The following is a 21,458-nucleotide window of genomic DNA, read 5'->3' on the forward strand; positions in this document are numbered from 1 at the left end:
GTGAAAAGAAGGAAAGGTGTTTTTCTGTTTTATTTTCAGACCTTTTCTCTTTTTTTAGGTGCTTGCCGTTTTGTGTCTTTTTTGTAGCGATTTGTATTTTAATTTGTATTGATATTTTAGTTTAACTCTTTCTTCTGGAAGTTATACGCTCTTTAGGCTAGTGCTATATTTTCTTTTAGTGTAGTAACCTTTTCTATCTTGTGTTTCTTGCTCCCCAACTTCTCCTCCTCCTCACCTTTCTCTTCTAGTACGCAATTATGTTTTATCATTTATTTTTTGAAGGTGTGCTCCCACTTCCTGTTTTCTCCCGTTGGCCTGGTTTTATATTCACTTTGTGTATGTTCGCAAGGGTTGGCTCCCTTGTGCTATTTGGCCTGCTGTGGCTTTATCCGGCGTAAGGAAGGCTCCCTACATCCCCCTGCATCTCCGTTTTTGCGGCACCCCAAGTGGCACACCAGGCAAGTCGGGTCGTTTCCTCAGCTCCCTCGTTCGCAACACGTCACGCTACATCATCTCGCTCAGCCCCCAAGTGTTCTTCCATTTCTTTTAATAGCTCTTTTTAGAACCTGGGAATTTCTTCCACGGTACACACTTTAGATTTTTTAGATGTTGAACATAGAAACTCAGAACATTCACCTGAAGATATTTCAGAAGACCTCTCCCTTTTCTCTTGGCTAAAGGAGTTGAAATTCAAGCAGACAGCAATGAAGCTGCTTTGACTTCTGAAAACATCTCCTGAAGGTTGCACTGAAACCAATTCAAGAAAGTACTAATTTCCTGCCGCTTTGCTTATTCTAATGTCTACTTTGACATGCATTGGTTGGCATACATGTTTCTGCAGCCATCTGATAAGGGGATAGTGCATCCAGCACAAGACAAATATCTAGTTTTAGAAGTGGTTTTAGGTTTGTGAGAAGTAATCAGACTTTTTTCAGGTTTCTCCCAAAAACTTTTAGGGGACACCTGATTAGACATACGCAACGCAAATAAACCATTAACTTTTCATATTTTAAACATATAAAGATGTCCTTTAAGTTTAAAGGACATCTTTTAAGAGAAAGCACTTCTATCTGCCAGGGGCAGGTGTAACTCATTCTGTGGTCAGATAGGATTAGCAGCGTTACCCCATATATACCCTATTCTAACATGGAATTTATACCTAGTTCTGGCTGGTGCATGAGTCTACTAGCAGCGCTGTATCTATTGCTAGGCTAACAAGGCATTTGCCTTGGGCGGCACTTTCCAAAAAACACCTCCCCATAAAGCCTGCTTGGATGTCCCTGCTTTGTTAACCTTATGTCATTGGGGCCCCAAGAGCTGGCTGGCTGCTCACCTTAGGGTCCCCATGAAGCAGACGGCTGTGCTGAATGGAAGTGGGCGGCAAGGAAGTTGTAATTTTTCTGCTCTGCTCTCTTGTGCACCCTTCCGTGATGTTGTTTGTCAGACAGTGTTAAATCAATGAGGTGTATGTCAGTGTATGTCTATCTCAGAGTGTGAGCCCTGTCCGTGAGTGTGTGTTTCAGTATGTGTCCATCAATGAAAGTGTGTGTTGGTGAAACTGTGTGCGTGTGCCAATGACTGTGCGTCTGTCAGTATATGTGTATCAGTGAGGGAAAGTCTGTGTGTGTGTGTGTGTGTGTGTGTGTGTATCTTAAACATGAAGAGGTGTGATCTTGATAGCAAGGGGTGGGATAAATTTAGATTAAGTGGTGCCCGAGTTTAGTCGTGCCTAGGGCAGCACAAAGTCAGAATACACCACTTTTAATTATGTGCTAGCTGGGCCTTGGACTCCCCTTTATCCTGCTGCCTCTTCTGTCAGCATTTTCATTTTACTGGAATTGAAACAGCATGATTTTCAAGCTGGCTACAATAGATTGTCACCATTACCTTTCATTTAAAGTGTATTACCAGCACCTAGTAGGTAGGGCCTGAAGACACCAACCAGATCTCATGGCACCCAAACAATACCATCCAACAGCAACCTATATACATCCCACCTTCAACCTGAGGACATCTAGTTATCAACTTGCCCTGCACATCGGACAGGCATGACCTGGACTTAATAGACTGAGGACTGTATGGTATATGGTGAGGATACTGGGGGTGGAATTTACTATTTTACGTTTCTGGTCTTTAGAAAGACTACCAGTCCATCAGCAAGATGATTACACATTTGTGTACTGCTGGTATAAGGCAAAAAAGTAGTGTAGTTCTAATCATCACATATTGATTTATATTGATTTCTCGTGCTCACAGCAAACATTTTGGGTTGGATTGCAATGCTTGCTAACCAGCTGCATGTGCATGCACAAATGCTTTTCAAGCGGTTTTGGGGATTAACGCACAGTTTCCATTCACAGCTGAATGACAGTGGAGAATACAATCTTTGACAAGCCTCACTAACAGAATGTTCCTTTCAGCCTTAAGACAACATTTTAAAGATGGAAGTGAATTTTAAGCAACATATTTATGTTTATTTTCCTGTAGTAAAATAGTGGCACATTTTGAACAATGCAGATTATAAAATGGCTACATGGCAAAGACAGCCTTGGATGGAGAGGAAGGGGTTAAACTTACCTCTTTCTCCAGCGCCGGGTGGGGAGCTCTCCTCCTCCTCCCCGGCTGAATGCGCGCGCGGCAAGAGCCGCGCGCGCATTCAGCCAGCCAGTCTCATAGGAAAGCATTTACAATGCTTTCCTATGGACGCTGGCGTCGTCGCACTGTGATTTTCACAGTGAGAAGCACGCAAGCGCCTCTAGCGGCTGTCAATGAGACAGCCACTAGAGGCTGGATTAACCCAAATATAAACATAGCAGTTTATCTAAAACTGCTATGTTTATAGAAAAAAGGGTTAATCCTAGAGGGACCAGGCACCCAGACCACTTCATTAAGCTGAAGTGGTCTGGGTGCCTATAGTGGTCCTTTAAGTAAAACAGGGAAGGAGTCCAAACTATTGGACAGATGCTTGAATAGCATTTGAAAATGAGAGAAATCTCAATGTATCGTTCCTGATAAAATATTTTCTAAAATAAATAATCTGTGTCAAGACAAAAGTTTTGAGATTGTAGGCTTAAAGTGACACTCTAGTCCAATTGTATTTTTTTTTTTTTTAAACTTTTTCTTCAAAGCTTTTGCAGTTAGTCCAGACCATGGCAATCTTAGCTGAACATTCCCACAGTGAGCAGGACAAACAACAGTAATATTAACTATTCCCTCCTATATTGTGTTTTAAGTAGCTAATCATGCCAGGGGTATAATTTTTGGCCCATTTGTCTGCTTTCATCTACTCTACAGTAATATGCAATGGAGATGCTTTGTTCAATCCACAAAAGAACTGCTGCAGACAATGGGAGATAGATAGAGTGATGGTTAAAGGACCACTATAGTGCCAGGAAAACATACTCGTTTTCCTGGCACTATAGTGCCCTGAGGGTGCCCCCACCCTCAGGGACCCCTTCCCGCCAGGCTCTGGAGAGAGGAAGGGGTTAAACACTTACCTTTCTCAAGCACCGGGCGGGGAGCTTTCCTCCTCCTCTCCTCCTTCCTCGCGACGTCATCGGCTAGCCGCGCACGCAAGCATTTACAATGCTATCCTATGCACGATGGCGTCTTCTCACTGTGAGAAGCACGCAAGCGCCTCTAGCGGCTGTCAATGAGACAGCCACTAGAGGTTTTGGAGGCTGGATTAACCCTCAGTATAAACATAGCAGTTTCTCTGAAACTGCTATGTTTATAAAAAAAAAAAGGGTTAATCCTAGAGGGACCAGGCACCCAGACCACCTCATTAAGCTGAAGTGGTCTGGGTGCCTAGAGTGTTCCTTTAAGTTATCAGAGTTACCCTACAAGGTATTAAACAAAAAAATAGGGCACTGGATTAAAAGGACACAATAGGCATCAAAACATTGTTAGCCTAATGAAGCAGTTTTAGTCTATAAATCTTGACCCTGCAGTCTCACTGCTCAATTCTCTGCCATTTAGGAGTTAAATCAGTGAGACTGCAGGGGCTTGATCTTTACACCCAAGCCACCTTATTAAGATAACATTGTTTTGGTGGCTAGTGTCCCTTTAAGCCTCTTACACTATTTAAACTTTTCTTTTGTCATAGGGCTAATTCAGGGCTCAACAAATCCCAGGTCGCCATGGCGACTAGAAATTGCGCCTGGGATTTGAAGCCCTTTAGCTAAAGCCGCAGGATGTGGGAAAAATGGACATACATACAAAAAGGTGGAGCTCCTAAGAATATGATACAGTCGGTATTCTGTAAAACAAAAATATACAGACAATAGTGCAACACTGTAAAAATGGGCATTAAAAGTGCATAAGCTGAAATATTGTAACTCACAAGCCTGGAGTCATACCCTCATATGACTCAGGTGGTATACGCCTCTGGACCATTCAAGGATGTCCCAATCCTTTTTCTCTCTTTGGGGGATCGGTGTTTCCTTTTAAGGGTGCTTGGTGCTTTGTGCTTTCCCTTTAAGTTTGCTGCTAATAGAGATGCAAAATCCCAAAGGAGTTCCAGAAAAAAGGTGCTTTATTGTAGATAAAAATTTCAAATATAAAATCAAACATATATATATATAAAACAAAAGATAAAAAATAAGTTCCAAATATTGGTCTGGTTTGATTCAATAGTCTGTAACAGTGTCCAAAACGCGTTTCGCCTTACAAAAGGCTTCCTCAGTTGGCTGTTATGTGGATCTTTTCCTCTCTTTCTTGTTTAAATATCCTCCACTGATCGGATTCTGTGCGCCTTTTTTTTCCCTCTCCCACTTCCGGGTTCCGGGTTTCATCTTGTGGAACGCAACGTGCGTTCCACCGTGCGTATCTATTTCCGGATTCCTCATTTCGGTGGAGCGCACGTGCGTTCCGGCGCTTGGTTCAATGCGCATCCGCTTTCATATTCCTCACTGCGATGGAACGCACATGCGTTCCAGCGTTTCGTTTCTATGTGTTCCTCTTTGTTGGCTTTTTCTGGTGGAACGCATATGCGTTCCACCTCTTAAAGACACAACCTATATTGGGGACATAGTTTAAAACATGCAAAAAAATCTCATTTATCCCATAAGCACATATATAGATGGATTTAAAAGGTAACATGTTAGTGGCAGTTTATGGATGTCTCTACAAGGTATACAGAATTTTTTTAAAAATGGTGGGAAATTAATGTAATCAGTAAGAATTTTTTTCTTCCCAAGACTAAAAAGCATTTAACACTATAGAAAGGGACTATTAGCTCATAAAATGACATAATTCAAAGTCATTGTTCAATCCATGTGGGACCATGGTATTAAAATCGTAAATTAATTTCATTTCTTCCCTTCCTATTTTTTTGGTGTAGTCTCCCCCTCTCCAATCTTTCCTCACCAATTTGATTGCACTAAAAAACATTCCGTCTGGGTTTGAATTATGAACTCTTTTGAAATGACTTGAGACGCTATGTGTTTCTACCCCATTTTTTATATTCCTTGTGTGTTCTGCCACTCTGGTGTTCAAATTTCGAATTGTTCGGCCGACATACACAAGGTTACATGGGCATTTTAATATGTAAATTACCCCCTTTGAGTAGCAGGTTAAATGGTCTCTTATCTGAAATTTTTTATTAATGATAGGTTCCATGTCCGTGATGTGTCTTTTCTTGCTTTTGGTGTTTCTGCATGCTAGGCATTGTCCACAGCCATAGAACCCTTTATTCATGTTTAAAAAAGTACTATTTACGGGTGTTTTCTTTTTATTGCAACTCTGTACTAAAGTGCTTTTTAGGTTCTTGGCCCCTCTATAAATTATTTTGGGTTTATCTGATAAAATATTTTTTAAAATTGGATCGTCTTTTAGGATATGCCAGTGTTTGTTAATAATGTTATTTATTTTTCTATTGTTTCCGTTAAAACTGCATATGAATGGGACGTTGTTGCCGTTCCATTTTCCATTTTTTTCTTTATCCTTATACTTCAAGGTATTTATTCTAGGGATTCTTAGGACTTCTTCTAATGCAGTCTGGAGTTTACCTTCCTCATATCCTTTTTGTATGAACTGTGTTTTGATTATATTTGCTTGTATTATATAATCATGGTCATTAGTGCAGTTACGCCTAATCCTCAAGAACTGGCCCTTGGGGGCATTAGTTAACCAGGGGGCATAATGACAACTTCTTTTGTCAATGTACCCATTCGCATCGACTTCTTTGAAATGGTTTTGTGTTATGATCCTATTATCTTTGATGTTGATCTCTAAATCTAAAAAATTGATTGTGTTCTGGCTAATCTGTGCTGTTAAAACGATGTTCCACTGGTTGTTGTTTAGGTACAAAATAAAATCATTCAAATCTGTATTTGTGCCTGTCCAAATGAAAAATATGTCGTCTATGAAGCGGCGGTAGCACACCAAGTCCGCCCCCCATGGGTGTCCCTGATACACAAACTGCTCCTCCCAATAGGCCATGAACAAGTTTGCGTAACTGGGGGCGAACTTGGTGCCCATCGCCGTTCCCCTAACCTGTAGGTAAAAAGTTTCATTGAACCAGAAAAAGTTATTGGTTAAGATCAGGTGAATACCTTCTAAAATATATAAAATTTGTTCCTCCTTAAAATTGTGTTTGTTTAAAAAATACTGTACTGCTTCAAGGCCTTTTTCGTGCGGTATAATAGTATAAAGTGAGGTCACGTCACACGTGACCAAAAAATTCCCTTCTTTCCAGGTCATCTCATCCATTAATTGTAGTATGTGAATGGTATCCTTCAGATACGCCGGATTCTTTATCACGAGAGGCTGTAGCAGATGGTCGAGGTACTCCGACACCTTGGCTGAGATAGAATCTATCCCAGATATGATAGGTCTCCCCGGTGGATTTTCCTTATTCTTATGTATTTTTGGGAGATGGTAATATACTGGTGTCTTTGGATGTGGAGTTGACAAGTATTTGGCTTCCTTAATAGTTAGAATACCCTTTTCTAAACCTTTTTCAATGTAATCATCAAATTTTTTCTTTATGTTCTCTATCGGATTATTCTCTAATTTTTTATACGTGCCTGGATCTGAAAGGATTCGTTCCGCTTCTTGTAAATACTTGTCATTCGGCATGACCACTATACCCCCTCCTTTATCTGCCGGTTTAATTACAATTTCTTGGTTCTGTTTTAATTTTTTTATTTCTCCTCTCTCCTTAACTGACATATTTTGCTGGTATCTATTTAATGGTTTGATTTTCTTTATATCTTTCATTACCATAATTTCGAAAGCTTTTATCTCATCTGAGATGAGATGCTTTGGAAAAAAATCTGATTTTAATTTCAGCTCTGTGTGTATATACTCTGATGGTACTTCATCATTCACTCTCTCTTCTTTGTTATGGAAAAATTTCTTTAGGCTCAGATTCCTAATAAACTTATTGATATCTATAAAAAAATCGAACTTATTTAGATCAGAGGTAGGTGCAAATTTCAAACCTTTTTGTAGAATTGCTACTTCCCCTACGGGTAACTCATTCCCCGTTAGGTTGAAGATTCCTTCTGAATTTATCTCTTTCCTCTCTTCTCCGTATGTCTCTCTTCTTCTTTTTCTTCCTCTCTTTCTTTTGTTGCCGATCTCTGTCTTTTGCCTGGAGGTTCCCAAATCCTGATCTGGCGTTGTTGTTTCGATCTCTCTGCTGTTAGGTCCTTCTGAAAAGGAGTCGATATAGATGCGTCTCCTTGTCTTGGTTCAGAGTATTCTCCATCTATCCTCTCTATTCTATGTCTATGTAACTCTGGAGAATATCTATCGTCTCTTCTCCTCCTCTCATCTCTCTTCCATGTCGCACCTCTTGTTTCCTCAGTTTTTTGAGGGCCTAACTTGACTACTTGGCTGTAGCTTCTGTAGTTTGTATATTTGGGTGGAGGAGAACAGTTTCTCCTGTGGTCTCTCCATCTGGGGAAGGTTTGTTCCTGTCTTTGTGGTTCCGACCATTTCTCCTCTCTTCTATCTCTTTGATTCTGTTCCCTAGTTAATCTCCAATTGGGTGCTATATTTGTTCTTTGTTCTCTATATTTGTCTGTATATTTTATTTTGGGGGGTGACCGATTTCTTTCGCTTCTTTTGTTTCTAGAGGGTGATCTACTTTTTCTTTTTCCTATATATTTCGTTTTCTGTGAGTGATCATCATATCTCTTATATGGTATTATTTCTTTATTATACCTCAATTTCTGTTTGTTTATGATATTGATGTTACCCGTTTTATAGTCATTTTTGTCCCTCAAGTATTTACTTTTTTTTACTTCAATCACATCTTTTTCTATTTTTTCTACTCTGGATTTTAGATCCCTCATTATTTGACTATATAACTCAGGATTAGTGGATTCACTTATTTTATCTTTCCAGATTTTGATGTCTTTATCTATTTGTGTTAGGGTCTCTTCTCGTCTGGAGCTGGCTGGTCACCCTGAGCAGCGTGGAGGCGGCCGCCCTGGAGAGCATGGAGGCAGCAGGCTGGGGTAGCGCGTGTGGGAGCAGTAATCTACCTGTATCTCCTCTCTGTTCCCTTGCACGGTATAGTGATGCCAGAAGCCGGAATATGAGGTCATTCTGGCCCCGGCATCACTACTGCAAGTTGATTACTACTCCCTCGCACACAGGATGAGAGCAGACCCACCGGACCCCAGGGAAACATCCACTCCGCTCTCCCAAAGGTAAGGTAAGGTAATTAAAGTGGAAAACGTCAATTTGTGTGTGTGTGTCTGTCAGAGTGCTTGTGTGGGTCTGTGTGTCTTTCGGTGTCTGTTTAGGTACCTGTGTGTCTTTCTGTGTCTGTTTAGGTACCTGTACCCCTTGGATCATGAGAGAGGTGTTTTTACTCACCTTCTTTCCCACGCCGTGCCTGTTTCGACACGACTTGTCCTGCCTTCATGGCTGAGATAATCAATCTTTAAGGTCTCAGCTATACCAATGTTTTCCTATCAGAAAGCACAGAAAGCATTGGGAGGATATTGCGCATGTTCTCTATGGATAACATTCAGCACCTCTATGCAGAGCGTGGAGAGGTTGAACAAAGGAGCTGCACACTGTACAGCACTGGCACAGGATTTTCTAGTGGCCATCTGAGTGGCTGTCACTAGAGGTGTTACTAGGCAGCAATGTAAACGTTTACATTGAAAAGGCTACAGGGACAGGCAATAGGCACCAGAACAACTACATTAAGCTGTGGTGGTTTTGGTGACTATAGTGTCTCTATCTTTTCGCTGGTTTAAAAAAAAAAAAAAAAAATAATAATAATAATAATAATAATAAATAAATGGCTCCTAACTTTTTCTAGCTGGCTCCTAGATTCCAAACAAATTTCTCAAGCCCTGGGCTAATTTACTTAAAACTAAACTGAATAGGACATGGGTTCTGGATACCATAATGGACTATCACTTCAAATCATATCTATGAAATGCTGATACAGATTGTCAAAACCAATTCCCCTTCAATTTTTCATCTACCAAGAATGCATTGGTGAACCAAAAACATTCTAGCAAACAAACAAAAATATTTACAGATAAGGAGGCATGCCTTCATTAAGTGGGATGCCACTGGTTTATATTTTGTGAAGGAAATGAGAAGAAAAAAAAAGTTACAGAGTTCATTAATACCTGGGGTAGAGCTTTGCGCTATCGAGTTATATATGTCCTGTTTTATTGTATTTTCTTTACCTGACGTACTGTCTTTTTCTTTGATAAAATCTTAATAAGCATATAGTGCCAAGAAAAAAATAATTATGGATTAATAGGTCTATTTGTTTCAAGTCTAAACTGACATTTGCAGACGTTCTGTTCTGAGAGAAAAAGCTCCAGAAACTTTTTCTCCAAGAATTGGCCCAAGTCAGCTATTGCTGACTATTTCAAAAGTTCTTCTTCAAATCAGTTTACAAAAAGCAGTGGCAATTGTGGCCAATCCAAAATTGTATTTTTTTTTTTTTGTTACACATCTTACTTAAAAACCAACAATATGGAACAATTTACTAGAGAATCTTTAAGGAAATCTGCATACCATAGTATTATCCAATAGATTTACAATGACAATGGAGTTAATTGTGGGTATTCTCAATTTGAAAGAACATTCTTTGACAGTGCAATTAGTTTTGTGTATTCCCAATTTGAATGAAGCTTTTCAGACTCTTGTAATGTCAACAGGAGACTGGGTACCAGATCAGCCATAGAGGAGAAGGCAGTTAAGCCTGAAGTTGTGACAGGAGTTTACCAGCCTATTTAAATTCACAACTCCAAGGGGACATGTAACGGATCACCTGGCACCCCGACTGAGTACCTCCGTTAAAGGATGCTCCTAGCGTTTCCTGAGGACTCCAAGCACTCTGGCAGACACCACAATCACCGAATCAGAGAAGCATATGAATCCTCTCAAGCCTCTGAATGCTGTAGACAGTTGAATAGGAACCATACGAATAGGTTTGCACTCCTAGCAGTCAAACTGGAACAGCATGCAATAAATCCTCCCCCAATAATGAGACGACACTTCACTTTGAGGGTAAAACAGGAACTCTGGACTGGCTCATCCAGCCTGTAAATACTTTAGTTTAGTTAAGAAATGGTTGTCAATGTTATCCCCTGTATTACTCCCTACTTTCCCTACCCTATCCCCCCTGAGCCGAGCTATGCCACCATCACTCCAAAAACGCTTCTCACTACTTAGCATGCTACTACCCGCACCTAATGGATAACACTTTAAAAATTCTCTCCATGAACGTTAAGGGTCTCAATAGCCCACACAAACGCAGGCTGGCAACCCAGGAAATGGCCAAATCTAAGGCGGCTATAGTAGGTCTACAAGAGACTCACTTTAGCATACGCAAACCGCCAATCTTCAGGGTCAAATCCTTCCCCCAGGCCTACCATGCCATGTCCAGCACAAAATCAAAAGGGGTCTCAATTTATTTTCACAAGGACTGGGTTTTTACACCCACCAAACAATACATCAGCAAAGATGGCAGGCTGCTCATATTGGTAGGCTCCCTCAATGGCCTCCAAATGACGATTGCCTCCCTGTACGCCCCAAACGACACACAGAAGGATTTCCTCACTAGGGCGTTCCGCAAATTAGGTCAATACCAGTCAGGGCACACCATAGTATGCGGAGACTTTAACTGCACACCTGACCCACACGTAGAGGACCCAAAACCGACCCCCTAAACAGCCATCATTGGCTATGGGCAAACACCTAGCGAATTTATTAAACTCCTCGGATTACTACGATGTATGGCGCAACCTCTTTCCGAGCACGAGAGACTATACATTTTACTCCCCTGTCCACATGACATACTCCAGAATAGATCTATGCCTTTTAGACAAAAGCACTCTGCCACATGCCATTGAAGTGCACATAGGCCCCATCACATGGTCCGACCATGCCCCCCTGCTGATAACAATGAAAATACCAAACCCGGCGAGAGAGAGAGGAGCCTGGCGTCTCAACGAGACCCCTCACCACTTCGAGCACATACGCGCTACACTAGACGCATACTTTGCAAATCATGCACACTGCGAAACCTCACTCGCTACACAATGGGTAGCCCACAAGGTAGTTATGAGGGGGGAATTTATAAGGATGGGAGCAAACACCAAGAGAGCAGCGCGTACGGAGCAAACCAAACTCACTCGTGACATAGCTGACACTGAGGCTGGCCATAAATCAAACCCATCCACGCAAACTCACAAATGCCTACAAGCACTCAGGACCAAACTGCGAGACCTACAACTACAAACCACAGAGAAACACATGCGATATCTGAAACAAACTCACTACACGCTGGGGAACAAAGCTGGCAAACTTCTAGCTGGCCGCTTGAAACAAAAATACCTTCAAACCAAGATCCCCTACATTGTTTCCAAGCATGGGGACAAACTCTACAACCCCCAGGACATAGTGAACTCCTTAGCGGACTACTACGCAGCACTTTACCAACTACACACAGACCCAGGGACTCCTCAACCTTCTAAGGCAGGAATAGACTCTTTTTTGAACAAAGTCACCCTCCCCTGTATATCCCAAGACCTTTGCGCATACCTAACCAGTCCCTTTACTGACGAAGAACTAAGGGCAGCAATTAAATCGCTCCCCAATCGCAAATCTCCGGGCCCAGATGGCCTCTCGAATTATTATTACATTAAGTTCACGGACCAATTAGCCCCCCACCTATTAAGACTATTCAACGACATTAAGCAGTCTGGCAAAATGCCCCGAGAAATGCTAGAAGCTTTTATTGTCACTCTGCCTAAACCTAATAAACCCCCCACACACTGCGCCAACCTGAGACCAATATCGCTCCTCAACTCGGACACTAAATTGTACGCCAAAATGCTGGCTACAAGGATCAAAGCACTCTTTCCCACGCTCATCTCTGCTGAACAGGCGGGGTTTGTGCCGGGCAGGCAGGTGGGGGACAACACCCGCCACTTCCTAAATCTTATTGACTGGGCAAACCACTCCTCTCAGCAGGGCCTGGTGCTGGCGTTGGACGCCGAAAAGGCGTTCGACCGCTTGCACTGGGGATATATGACACAAACACTGGCTAAAATGAGTCTCCTACAGGCCTTTCTGACAAGTATCCTGGCCCTCTATCAGTTTCCGTCGGCAAGGGTCTTTAGCACTGGCTTTTTGTCAGCGCCCTTCACTATACATAATGGCACATGTCAGGGCTGTCCATTATCACCACTTATCTTTATTCTATGCCTCGAACCTCTAACACGACTCAAAAAAGATAGTACACAGATCCAGGGCCTGTCAACCACGGGTGGGACACAGAAGCTGGCTTTGTTTGCCGATAAAATACTCATGTTCATAACGCATCCCGTCAGCTCTATCCCAGCACTGTTAGCACTACTCAGAGAGTACGGGGAGGTTTCCTTCTATAAGAACAACACCGCCAAAACTTACCGGCATTACCGATCAACCTGCCACACCAAACACAATCGCATCTAACCTCCGAATACACCTTTGACTGGCGCAAATCATCCCTCACGTATCTGGGGATCAAACTGACAAAAACCATCCAAACCATCCCTAAAGAGAACCACTACCCTGTCATACACAAATTGCGAACAACCCTGGAAAAATGGGAGAACCTAGAGATCTCCTGGTTGGGACGGGTTAATACAATAAAAATGATGGCTCTGCCTCATATCTTATACCTCTTTCGCACGATCCGAATACCACTCCCCAACAAACTGCTCAAATTAATGCAATCAGTTATTAACGCTCACGTCTGGAAACGAAAGCCCCCAAGAATAGCCCAGCGCAACCTAGGCTTCCCCTTCACCAAAGGGGGGCCTGGGCCTTCCGGATATCAAAACGTACTATAGGGCCACAACTCTAGCACAGGGCGTAAACATCCTGAGACTCAAGAATAATTCTCACAAGCCTCTGTGGCTAACACTAGAAGATGCCTATCTACACCCACACAACACGTCCCGCATATTGTGGTCCAATGCCCCCGCCAAGCCTGAGGGAGCGTACCTGTCACACTGCTCCCGCTTCCTGCTGGGCTCATGGCGGACTTGGAGCCACCTGATTGTGGACCCGCACCTGCTCTTCAGAGAAGCGCCGCTAGAAGCCATGACCATTTTCTCCCCAGACCTACCCATGCCGAGCTGGATAGCCAGGGGCATATATAAAATAAAGGACCTACTGGATTCAAACGTTCCCTGATCTCCAGCGAAAGTTTTCCCTACCCCAGAGGGACATGTACCTATATCTCAGAACAAAACACATTTTGCTACCCCATACATGCAGAACAAACGAGATGCCCCAAGACCTACCCCTGCTACCCACTCGCTAAGGTCCTCTCGCTAAGCTAGGGAAACCCCTGTCCATGTGCTACAATGCCCTTCTGGAAGGTCAAGCAGGTGACGTAAGATCCTATATGACGCAATGGGATGGAGAGCTAGGCTACCAACTGACATCGGTACAATGGTATGAGGCATTGACAAACACGAAAAATGCCTCCAAGGGCCTCTCGCTATGGGAGGCATACTGCAAAATAGCCATGAGATGGTACCTAGTACCACACAAACTAGCACGTATCTACACGTGTTCCTCTGGGCTCTGCGAGGGGGGAGTGGGTACCATGCTACACATGTTTTGGGAATGTCAGGCTTTAGGAACATTCTGGAAACAGATACAAGGCCTTATTGTGAATACTACCGGCCTCCTGATTCAGTTGAGACCAGAACATTACCTATTACATATGATACCTGGGCTCTCACTGCACCCCCACAAGAAAGTACTAATAACCATACTTACGGTGGCAAAAATTTTAATAGCCCAAAACTGGAAAAGCAAAGTAGTACCCACCATAGTGGCATTCACAGAGAGAGTGGATGTTATAAGCTCCTATGAACGCATGGCCAGCAGGATCTGGGATGGGGGAAATAGATACGAAAAAGACTGGGCAAGCTGGAACCTCAGGCCATGATTTCCCATGACTAGGAGAGCGCCCCATGCTTCGGGCATTACCGACCACGACCCAGACCTGTCTAACTGATGTTATAGCACCCAAAGAAAGACTAAGAGTGCTTACGAGAATGCTAACTAGACCGTGCAGGCACAGGGTAGCAAGGCTGGGGACTCTCAGTCTCCACTCCAAGTTTAACTTCCCTCCCCTCACATATGTTCCTGTCCCCCCCCCAGGTTCTGCCAACACAATACCAAATGCACAAAGTCCGAACCTAGGTATGAGGCTACACTAGTTCAGGAGCAAACAGTTAACCGATGTTTATATGTAATGAGCATATACTCACTGTTCCATGATGTATAAATTGTACTGTTCAAATGGCAACTTTGTTGATATCGCACTGACATGTAAACCTGATATAACCAACACTGTCCTGTAATGTATGCTTGTTCATGCTGTTGGCAAAATAAAGACTATATATGGGAAAAAAAAATAGTTTTTCATCACCTGGAGTGACCCTTTAAAAAGCAGTTGACAGGTTTAAGAATACGTTTTGACAAGCAAATGCAAAACTACTCACATATCCAGAGTTGGATCAATCCCCATCTCTGTAACAGAACTCTCTCTTCCATCAGCTTCTGTAGTTGGTTTAATAGTGGATGAGCTATCTGGAAGGACTTGCAGTAAGTCAGATGTATTCTTTATTTCTTCTGTCACAAAATCCCTAGTTACATGTTCCATTTCACTTAGAGGTTTGTCATCGGTCAAATCTGTATGTGGTCTCCGGGGCTGTGCTTCTTTGCTTGCACTGTTTGAAACCTTCAAATCCTTGGAAGAATGGTCTACATTTACATCTCTAAATTAAAACAAAAAACCCCAACACATTTTCACTATTAGTTATTTTTAAGCATTTTTTTAAAAAAATATTAAATTCTTTATTTTTCTGTGCTCAGTTGTACATGAGAGTTACATTCAGCATTTCATGAGATTGTTAGTTTGCAAGTATTTGGCAGTAGCGAGTACTCCCTTAGTATTTGGGGTTAGTGTCAAGATATACAGTGAAATGCGTTTGGCAAGCACCTTTTTATTTTGATCATGTTTGGGGACAAACCCGGGGCTAGCTAGATTTCTGCAGGCTAGTGATTGGTTTGTGTTGCGCTCCCAGGGTACTACAGGTGTGGGGTGTGAAGTATGCTCCTTTGTGTTGATTTTCAAGCATTTTTGCCAATTCTAAAATGTCTATTTTTTATTTGATCCATTTTATATGCAATAGAAGCTGTTTAATAAGTAGAGATGTTCTGCTGATTTGCTTTTTTACTTTCACTTCTGTCAAGGTGGTCCATTTAAGTCCTAATGGCCCTGCACCATAATGGGCCAAAAAAAACAAAAACATTTTTTTGCTGTAAGAGGCCATTCGGACTGCAAAAATTTGGATATTGTTCACAATAACTAGGTCTGGATTTTGCAGACATGGGGATGGAGCATGTACAATAAAAAGGGGGTGGTGGGACCTACAATAGAGTCAGCGGCTATTGGTTTAATAACCAGGGAGGGGGACCTAAAGCCCCCCCTCCCCCAGCCTCCATGTGCACTCTACTGAGATTTCAAAGCATGGGAAAGTCTTGAAAGCGCATTCTGTGGGTTATTTTTGTAGGGCTTTTTGCATTTTTTTTTCTTTTTATGCTGCGAGTTAATGGTGTTAATTTGGCCTTTTGTGGAGCTGAAGAAAGTAGATTTTTTTTTTCTCTTACAGGTTTGTAGATTTATAAGCGCCCTTAACTATTATTATAGTGAGGGGGTAGGCAAGATTGTTTTTTAGTTTGGTGTGTTATTGGCAACTTGGCAGGTAGGACATAAGGAAGGCTTAGAACTACCCTTATGGTAATATGATGGCTGACCCCCATTTTTAATATGTGCGCTGGCAGAATGCAAATAATTTGAAGTACTATCATTTGCTTTCAAAAAGTAATTGAACAATAATTTGCAATGTGCTACTCAATACACTTGGTCCCGATTCAGTTTAAAATTGTTGCTTTGTACATATTCCAAAAATTATATACTTTTTAAAGGGTGTGAATATGAAAAGCATTGATTTTAAACCAGACAATGAACATGTAAATATGATAATTGCAGTTATCGGAATCCAGCTACTTTCACTAAATATTATCCATTTCGACAATATCTGGTGTTAGGGGAATACAGTGAACCTGATCTCCATTTACATTCAGAATATTAGACTACTGAGATTATTTACTAAGTAGGAAATGTTAGAAATCCAAATATAGCAACATTCTAGTAAGTAAAACTAGCTGAACTAGGAAAAAAAGTCAGCTATGCTTCCACGTTGGCCATAAATTTGAAAATAAATGTGTATTCCAGACAATTTGCACTTTAATGAATAACCCTATTGTGACGAGACCAATCTCGCCACATTGCATTGGAGGAGCCTGGTTGCCCGCCTGCTGCCTTTGGACTATGGCCCTGGGAGATTGGGCCCTTTTAAAAAACGTATTCGGCCCTAACAGAGTGCATGTCACTCATTCTGGCCCTTTAAACACAGTGGGGCCATTCAGTACTTGCCCTGTGTGAGCGGTGATACCCCCAGATAGCTATGCCATAGAGCCTATTCATATAATGAAAGACTATGGGAAAGACTTTAGCTCCATGGCAATTGAACTGTGTGAATAGGATCTGCGCACTGTTCAGTAGTTTTGTGCGTTCAGATCCCAGCTATCTGGGGATATGTTACATGTCTGTGTGTTATGTATAAAAAGTAACTTTATGTATTTTAAAGTGTTTTACTGTCTTTGTGTAACCATGTGCTCAATGGAGTCTGCCTCTATCCCTGGATAATTGGATTACTTCCCCCCATTGTCTCCAGGATAGAGGCCTCTGTAAAACCTGTGTGAGCCAGATTTTGCCATGCTGCCAGCCAGGGACCAAAAGATACTTTTACTAACTTTTGAACCCCTGGTCTGATTCATGCCATTTTTTTTAATATGTTGTTCCCCTGAATGGATTGATTGTGGATATGTATTTTTATGTGAATGTGATGTATGGTTTTAAAGTTACAGGAGTATGTGTGGAAACTGTATTTTTACTGTATGTAATAATTATGTTAACTGTTTATCTGAGGGGAGGGGATGTGTGGGTTGTACTGTTACTTGATTGGTTATTTTATGCCTCCCCCTGGGTGTGTCCTGTATGTGCACAACCGTAATAAAAACCAGGCTGGGTGTGCCAGCACCTCAGACCACTGCTTGACCCTCAACACGGAGCCTTGTCTCGTTCTTGGGGGGATTCACTGTATGCTGTTGGAGACTGATTGCTAGGAGTGTAAGCTGATGTATGCTTTTCCTGTTCGTCTGCTAGCAGCTATTCGTGAGGTTCCAGTTTGGAGTGCTATTTTGTATCCAGTTCGGGAGTTTGGTGTTCTGCAGTAGCTGTGCCTGTCTCTCAGAAAGGGGCATATCGCCTAAACGGATTTTAACTCCTTGTCTGCTGAAACGGTCCGTTACAATTGGTGGCAGCGGTGGGATGGTTCCTACAGCCAGAAGGACAGCTACAGAACACCATTTCTTTGGATTTACAATTTGAGGGCAACGCATATCTGAGTACAGCGACCCTGACAGCACCGGGATGGAACCAGCAGTGGAGTACGATGAGGGTGACATGGATGACCGTGATGCATTAAGGAAAGGCATCTGGTACCAGGCCCTGGATAATGTACAATACCAGCGGGGTGAGAGTCTCCCCAGTGAAGAGCAGCGGTTGCAGAAGCAAGTGGCCCTACGGATGCCCTTTCTGGGAGAGCAGCCCCTGGAGGAATGGGTGAAGGAACTAGAGCACCGGGTATGGCAGGAGCTATGGCTGGAGGATGCCTACCAGGCGCTCTGGTGGTATATGGCACAGTATATACTCTGGACAGCCGAACATGACAAGCCAGAGGGAGAGGAGTTTGATGGTCCTGGCTTGTTATGGGAGTCCTTTGCAGAGCCTGGCTTCGGGAGCCCTGCGCAAACCAGACTTCAGGACATTTTCTATGAGAGGGAGGCTAGGCATGAGTGGGATGACCCCCATGAGGTAGAGCAAGACCTGGCTCACCTAGCAAACCTGGAGTGGGAACTGGAGCAGGACTACCGAGATCTCTTCCACTCCATTGGGAAAGCTCAGCAGGACAGTAAGGTGACAGACCCAGATCCAGACCTATTCCGCTGGGAAGATATTGTGGAGATTTACTGGGAAGAACCCCAGGTAGCCGGTAGAGATGGGACCGAGGTCTCTCCAACGGTTCTGCAGGGAATTGGGAGCCCAGTCTCCATTCCCCAGCAGCAGTGTGAATTACAGGGAATTGGGAGCCCAGTCTCCATTCCCCAGCGGCAGGCAGAGTTACAGGGGGCAGAGGTAGTTGGTCCTACCCCCCAGCAGCAGAGTGATATGCCGGGAAGGCAGTGTGAAATGCAGGGAGAGGAGAGCAGCGTCCTCCCTCCCCAGCGGCAGGCTGAGTTACAGGGGGCAGAGGTAGTTGTTCCTGCCCCCCAGCAGCAGCGTGATTTATTGGGAATTGGGAGCCCAGTCTCCATTCCCCAGCGGCAGTGTGATGTGCCGGGAATTGGGAGCTCAGTCTCCATTCCCCAGCGGCAGGCTAAGTTACAGGGGGCAGAGGTAGTTGGTCCTACCCCCCAGCAGCAGCGTGATTTATTGGGAATTGGGAGCCCAGTCTCCATTCCCCAGTGGCAGTGTGAATTGCAGGGAATTGGGAGCCCAGTCTCCATTCCCCAGCGGCAGGCTAAGTTACAGGGGGCAGAGGTAGTTGGTCCTACCCCCCAGCAGCAGCGTGATTTTTTGGGAATTGGGAGCCCAGTCTCCATTCCCCAGCGGCAGTGTGATGTGCCGGGAATTGGGAGCTCAGTCTCCAGTCCCCAGCGGCAGAGTATCCAGCAGGGAATAGAGAGCCCAGTCTCCTTTCCCCAGCAGCAGAACTCTGCATTAGGAGGAGAGACAGTCGGTCTCCCTCCGCAAAGACTGGAAGTATGTCTGGGAGAGGAGCTTGTTACCACCTCTCCCCAGCGGCGGATCATTAATGGGCAGGGAATAGAGAGCTCAGTCTCCATTCCCCAGCGGCAGAGTGTTCTATCGGGAGAGGAGCTTGTTACCCCCTCTCCCCAACGACAACTTAATGTACCAGGGGGAGACTGTAAGCCCCCCACCGGTGCAGATGGGACCGTGGTCTCTGCACGCACCACACAGGGGGTAGGGACGGTCGGTCCTATCTCCCCACGACAGAGCTGTGTATCCAAGGGGGAGACAGCCGGTCTTCCCATTCCGCAGCAGAGCTATGCACCTAAGGGGGGAGACCGTCAGTCTCCAGCAACCAGGCTCCAACCAGACTACTCCCGTGGTAGTACTGGCACCAGGACAGAGTACCGCTGGTCTCTGCCCACTCAGCAGCCCACCAAGGCAGCCTACCAGTCCCCTACACAGCCGTGGTGAGGCACCTGGACATGGACAAGTTTCTCCTCTACCCAGGTGTAGTAACCATTTATTGTGGGTGGGCTGTACTGTTTTTTCTGCTTTGTGGGTGGGCTGCTGGACTAACAAGGGCACTGACCGGCAGGAGGTCAGGTACCCTGTTAGTCTTTTTGGAAAGGGGGAGAGATGTGACGAGACCAATCTCGCCACATTGCATTGGAGGAGCCTGGTTGCCCGCCTGCTGCCTTTGGACTATGGCCCTGGGAGATTGGGCCCTTTTAAAAAACGTATTCGGCCCTAACAGAGTGCATGTCACTCATTCTGGCCCTTTAACCCCTTAAGGGCCAAACTTCTGGAATAAAAGGTAATCATGACATGTCACACATGTCATGTGTCCTCAAGGGGTTAAACACAGTGGGGCCATTCAGTACTTGCCCTGTGTGAGCGGTGATACCCCCAGATAGCTATGCCATGGAGCCTATTCATATAATGAAAGACTATGGGAAAGACTTTAGCTCCATGGCAATTGAACTGTGTGAATAGGATCTGCGCGCTGTTCGGTAGTTTTGTGCGTTCAGATCCCAGCTATCTGGGGATATGTTACATGTCTGTGTGTTATGTATAAAAAGTAACTTTATGTATTTTAAAGTGTTTTACTGTCTTTGTGTAACCATGTGCTCAATGGAGTCTGCCTCTATCCCTGGATAATTGGATTACTTCCCCCCATTGTCTCCAGGATAAAGGCCTCTGTAAAACCTGTGTGAACCAGATTTTGCCATGCTGCCAGCCAGAGACCAAAAGATACTTTTACTAACTTTTTAACCCCTGGTCTGATTCATGCCATTTTTTAATATGTTGTTCCCCTGAATGGATTGATTGTGGATATGCATTTTTATGTGAATGTGATGTATGGTTTTAAAGTTACAGAGTATGTGTGGAAACTGTATTTTTACTGTATGTAATAATTATGTTAACTGTTTATCTGAGGGGAGGGGATGTGTGGGTTGTACTGTTACTTGATTGGTTATTTTATGCCTCCCCCTGGGTGTGTCCTGTATGTGCACAACCGTAATAAAAACCAGGCTGGGTGTGCCAGCACCTCAGACCACTGCTTGACCCTCAACACGGAGCCTTGTCTCGTTCTTGGGGGGGATTCACTGTATGCTGTTGGAGACTAATTGCTAGGAGTGTAAGCTGATGTATGCTTTTCCTGTTCGTCTGCTAGCAGCTATTCGTGAGGTTCCAGTTTGGAGTGCTATTTTGTATCCAGTTCGGGAGTTTGGTGTTCTGCAGTAGCTGTGCCTGTCTCTCAGAAAGGGGCATATCGCCTAAACGGATTTTAACCCCTTGTCTGCTGAAACGGTCCGTTACACCTATTAATGTCTTTTTGTGTTTTATATTTTAAAGGGACTCTCCAGGCAGCCGAAATTACTCACCTGGTTCCAGTGCCGGGAGCCTCGTGAAGCCGCGCCCCCTATTTCGTCAAAATGACGAAATAGGCGGGCGCGAGCAGGGAGCAATCAGACGCTTCCATTTGATAGAGTCATTGCTCCCTTGTGCGCATGCG

The 21,458-nt window shown here is 43.8% G+C and overlaps 1 protein-coding gene across 1 annotated transcript in view; it reads right to left on the reverse strand.

Moving 5' to 3' along the window:
• Positions 1-21,458, reverse strand: part of OTULIN (OTU deubiquitinase with linear linkage specificity) — a 73,364-nt gene that overhangs the window by 44,455 nt on the left and 7,451 nt on the right. Inside the window, exon 3 of the mRNA XM_063450565.1 lies at positions 15,000-15,275. Within this exon, the coding sequence (XP_063306635.1) occupies positions 15,000-15,275 (276 nt within the window). The remainder of the gene's footprint in view (positions 1-14,999; positions 15,276-21,458) is intronic.

Source organism: Pelobates fuscus, chromosome 4, assembly GCF_036172605.1.
Source record: "Pelobates fuscus isolate aPelFus1 chromosome 4, aPelFus1.pri, whole genome shotgun sequence".
Classification (NCBI taxonomy): Eukaryota; Metazoa; Chordata; class Amphibia; order Anura; family Pelobatidae; genus Pelobates; species Pelobates fuscus.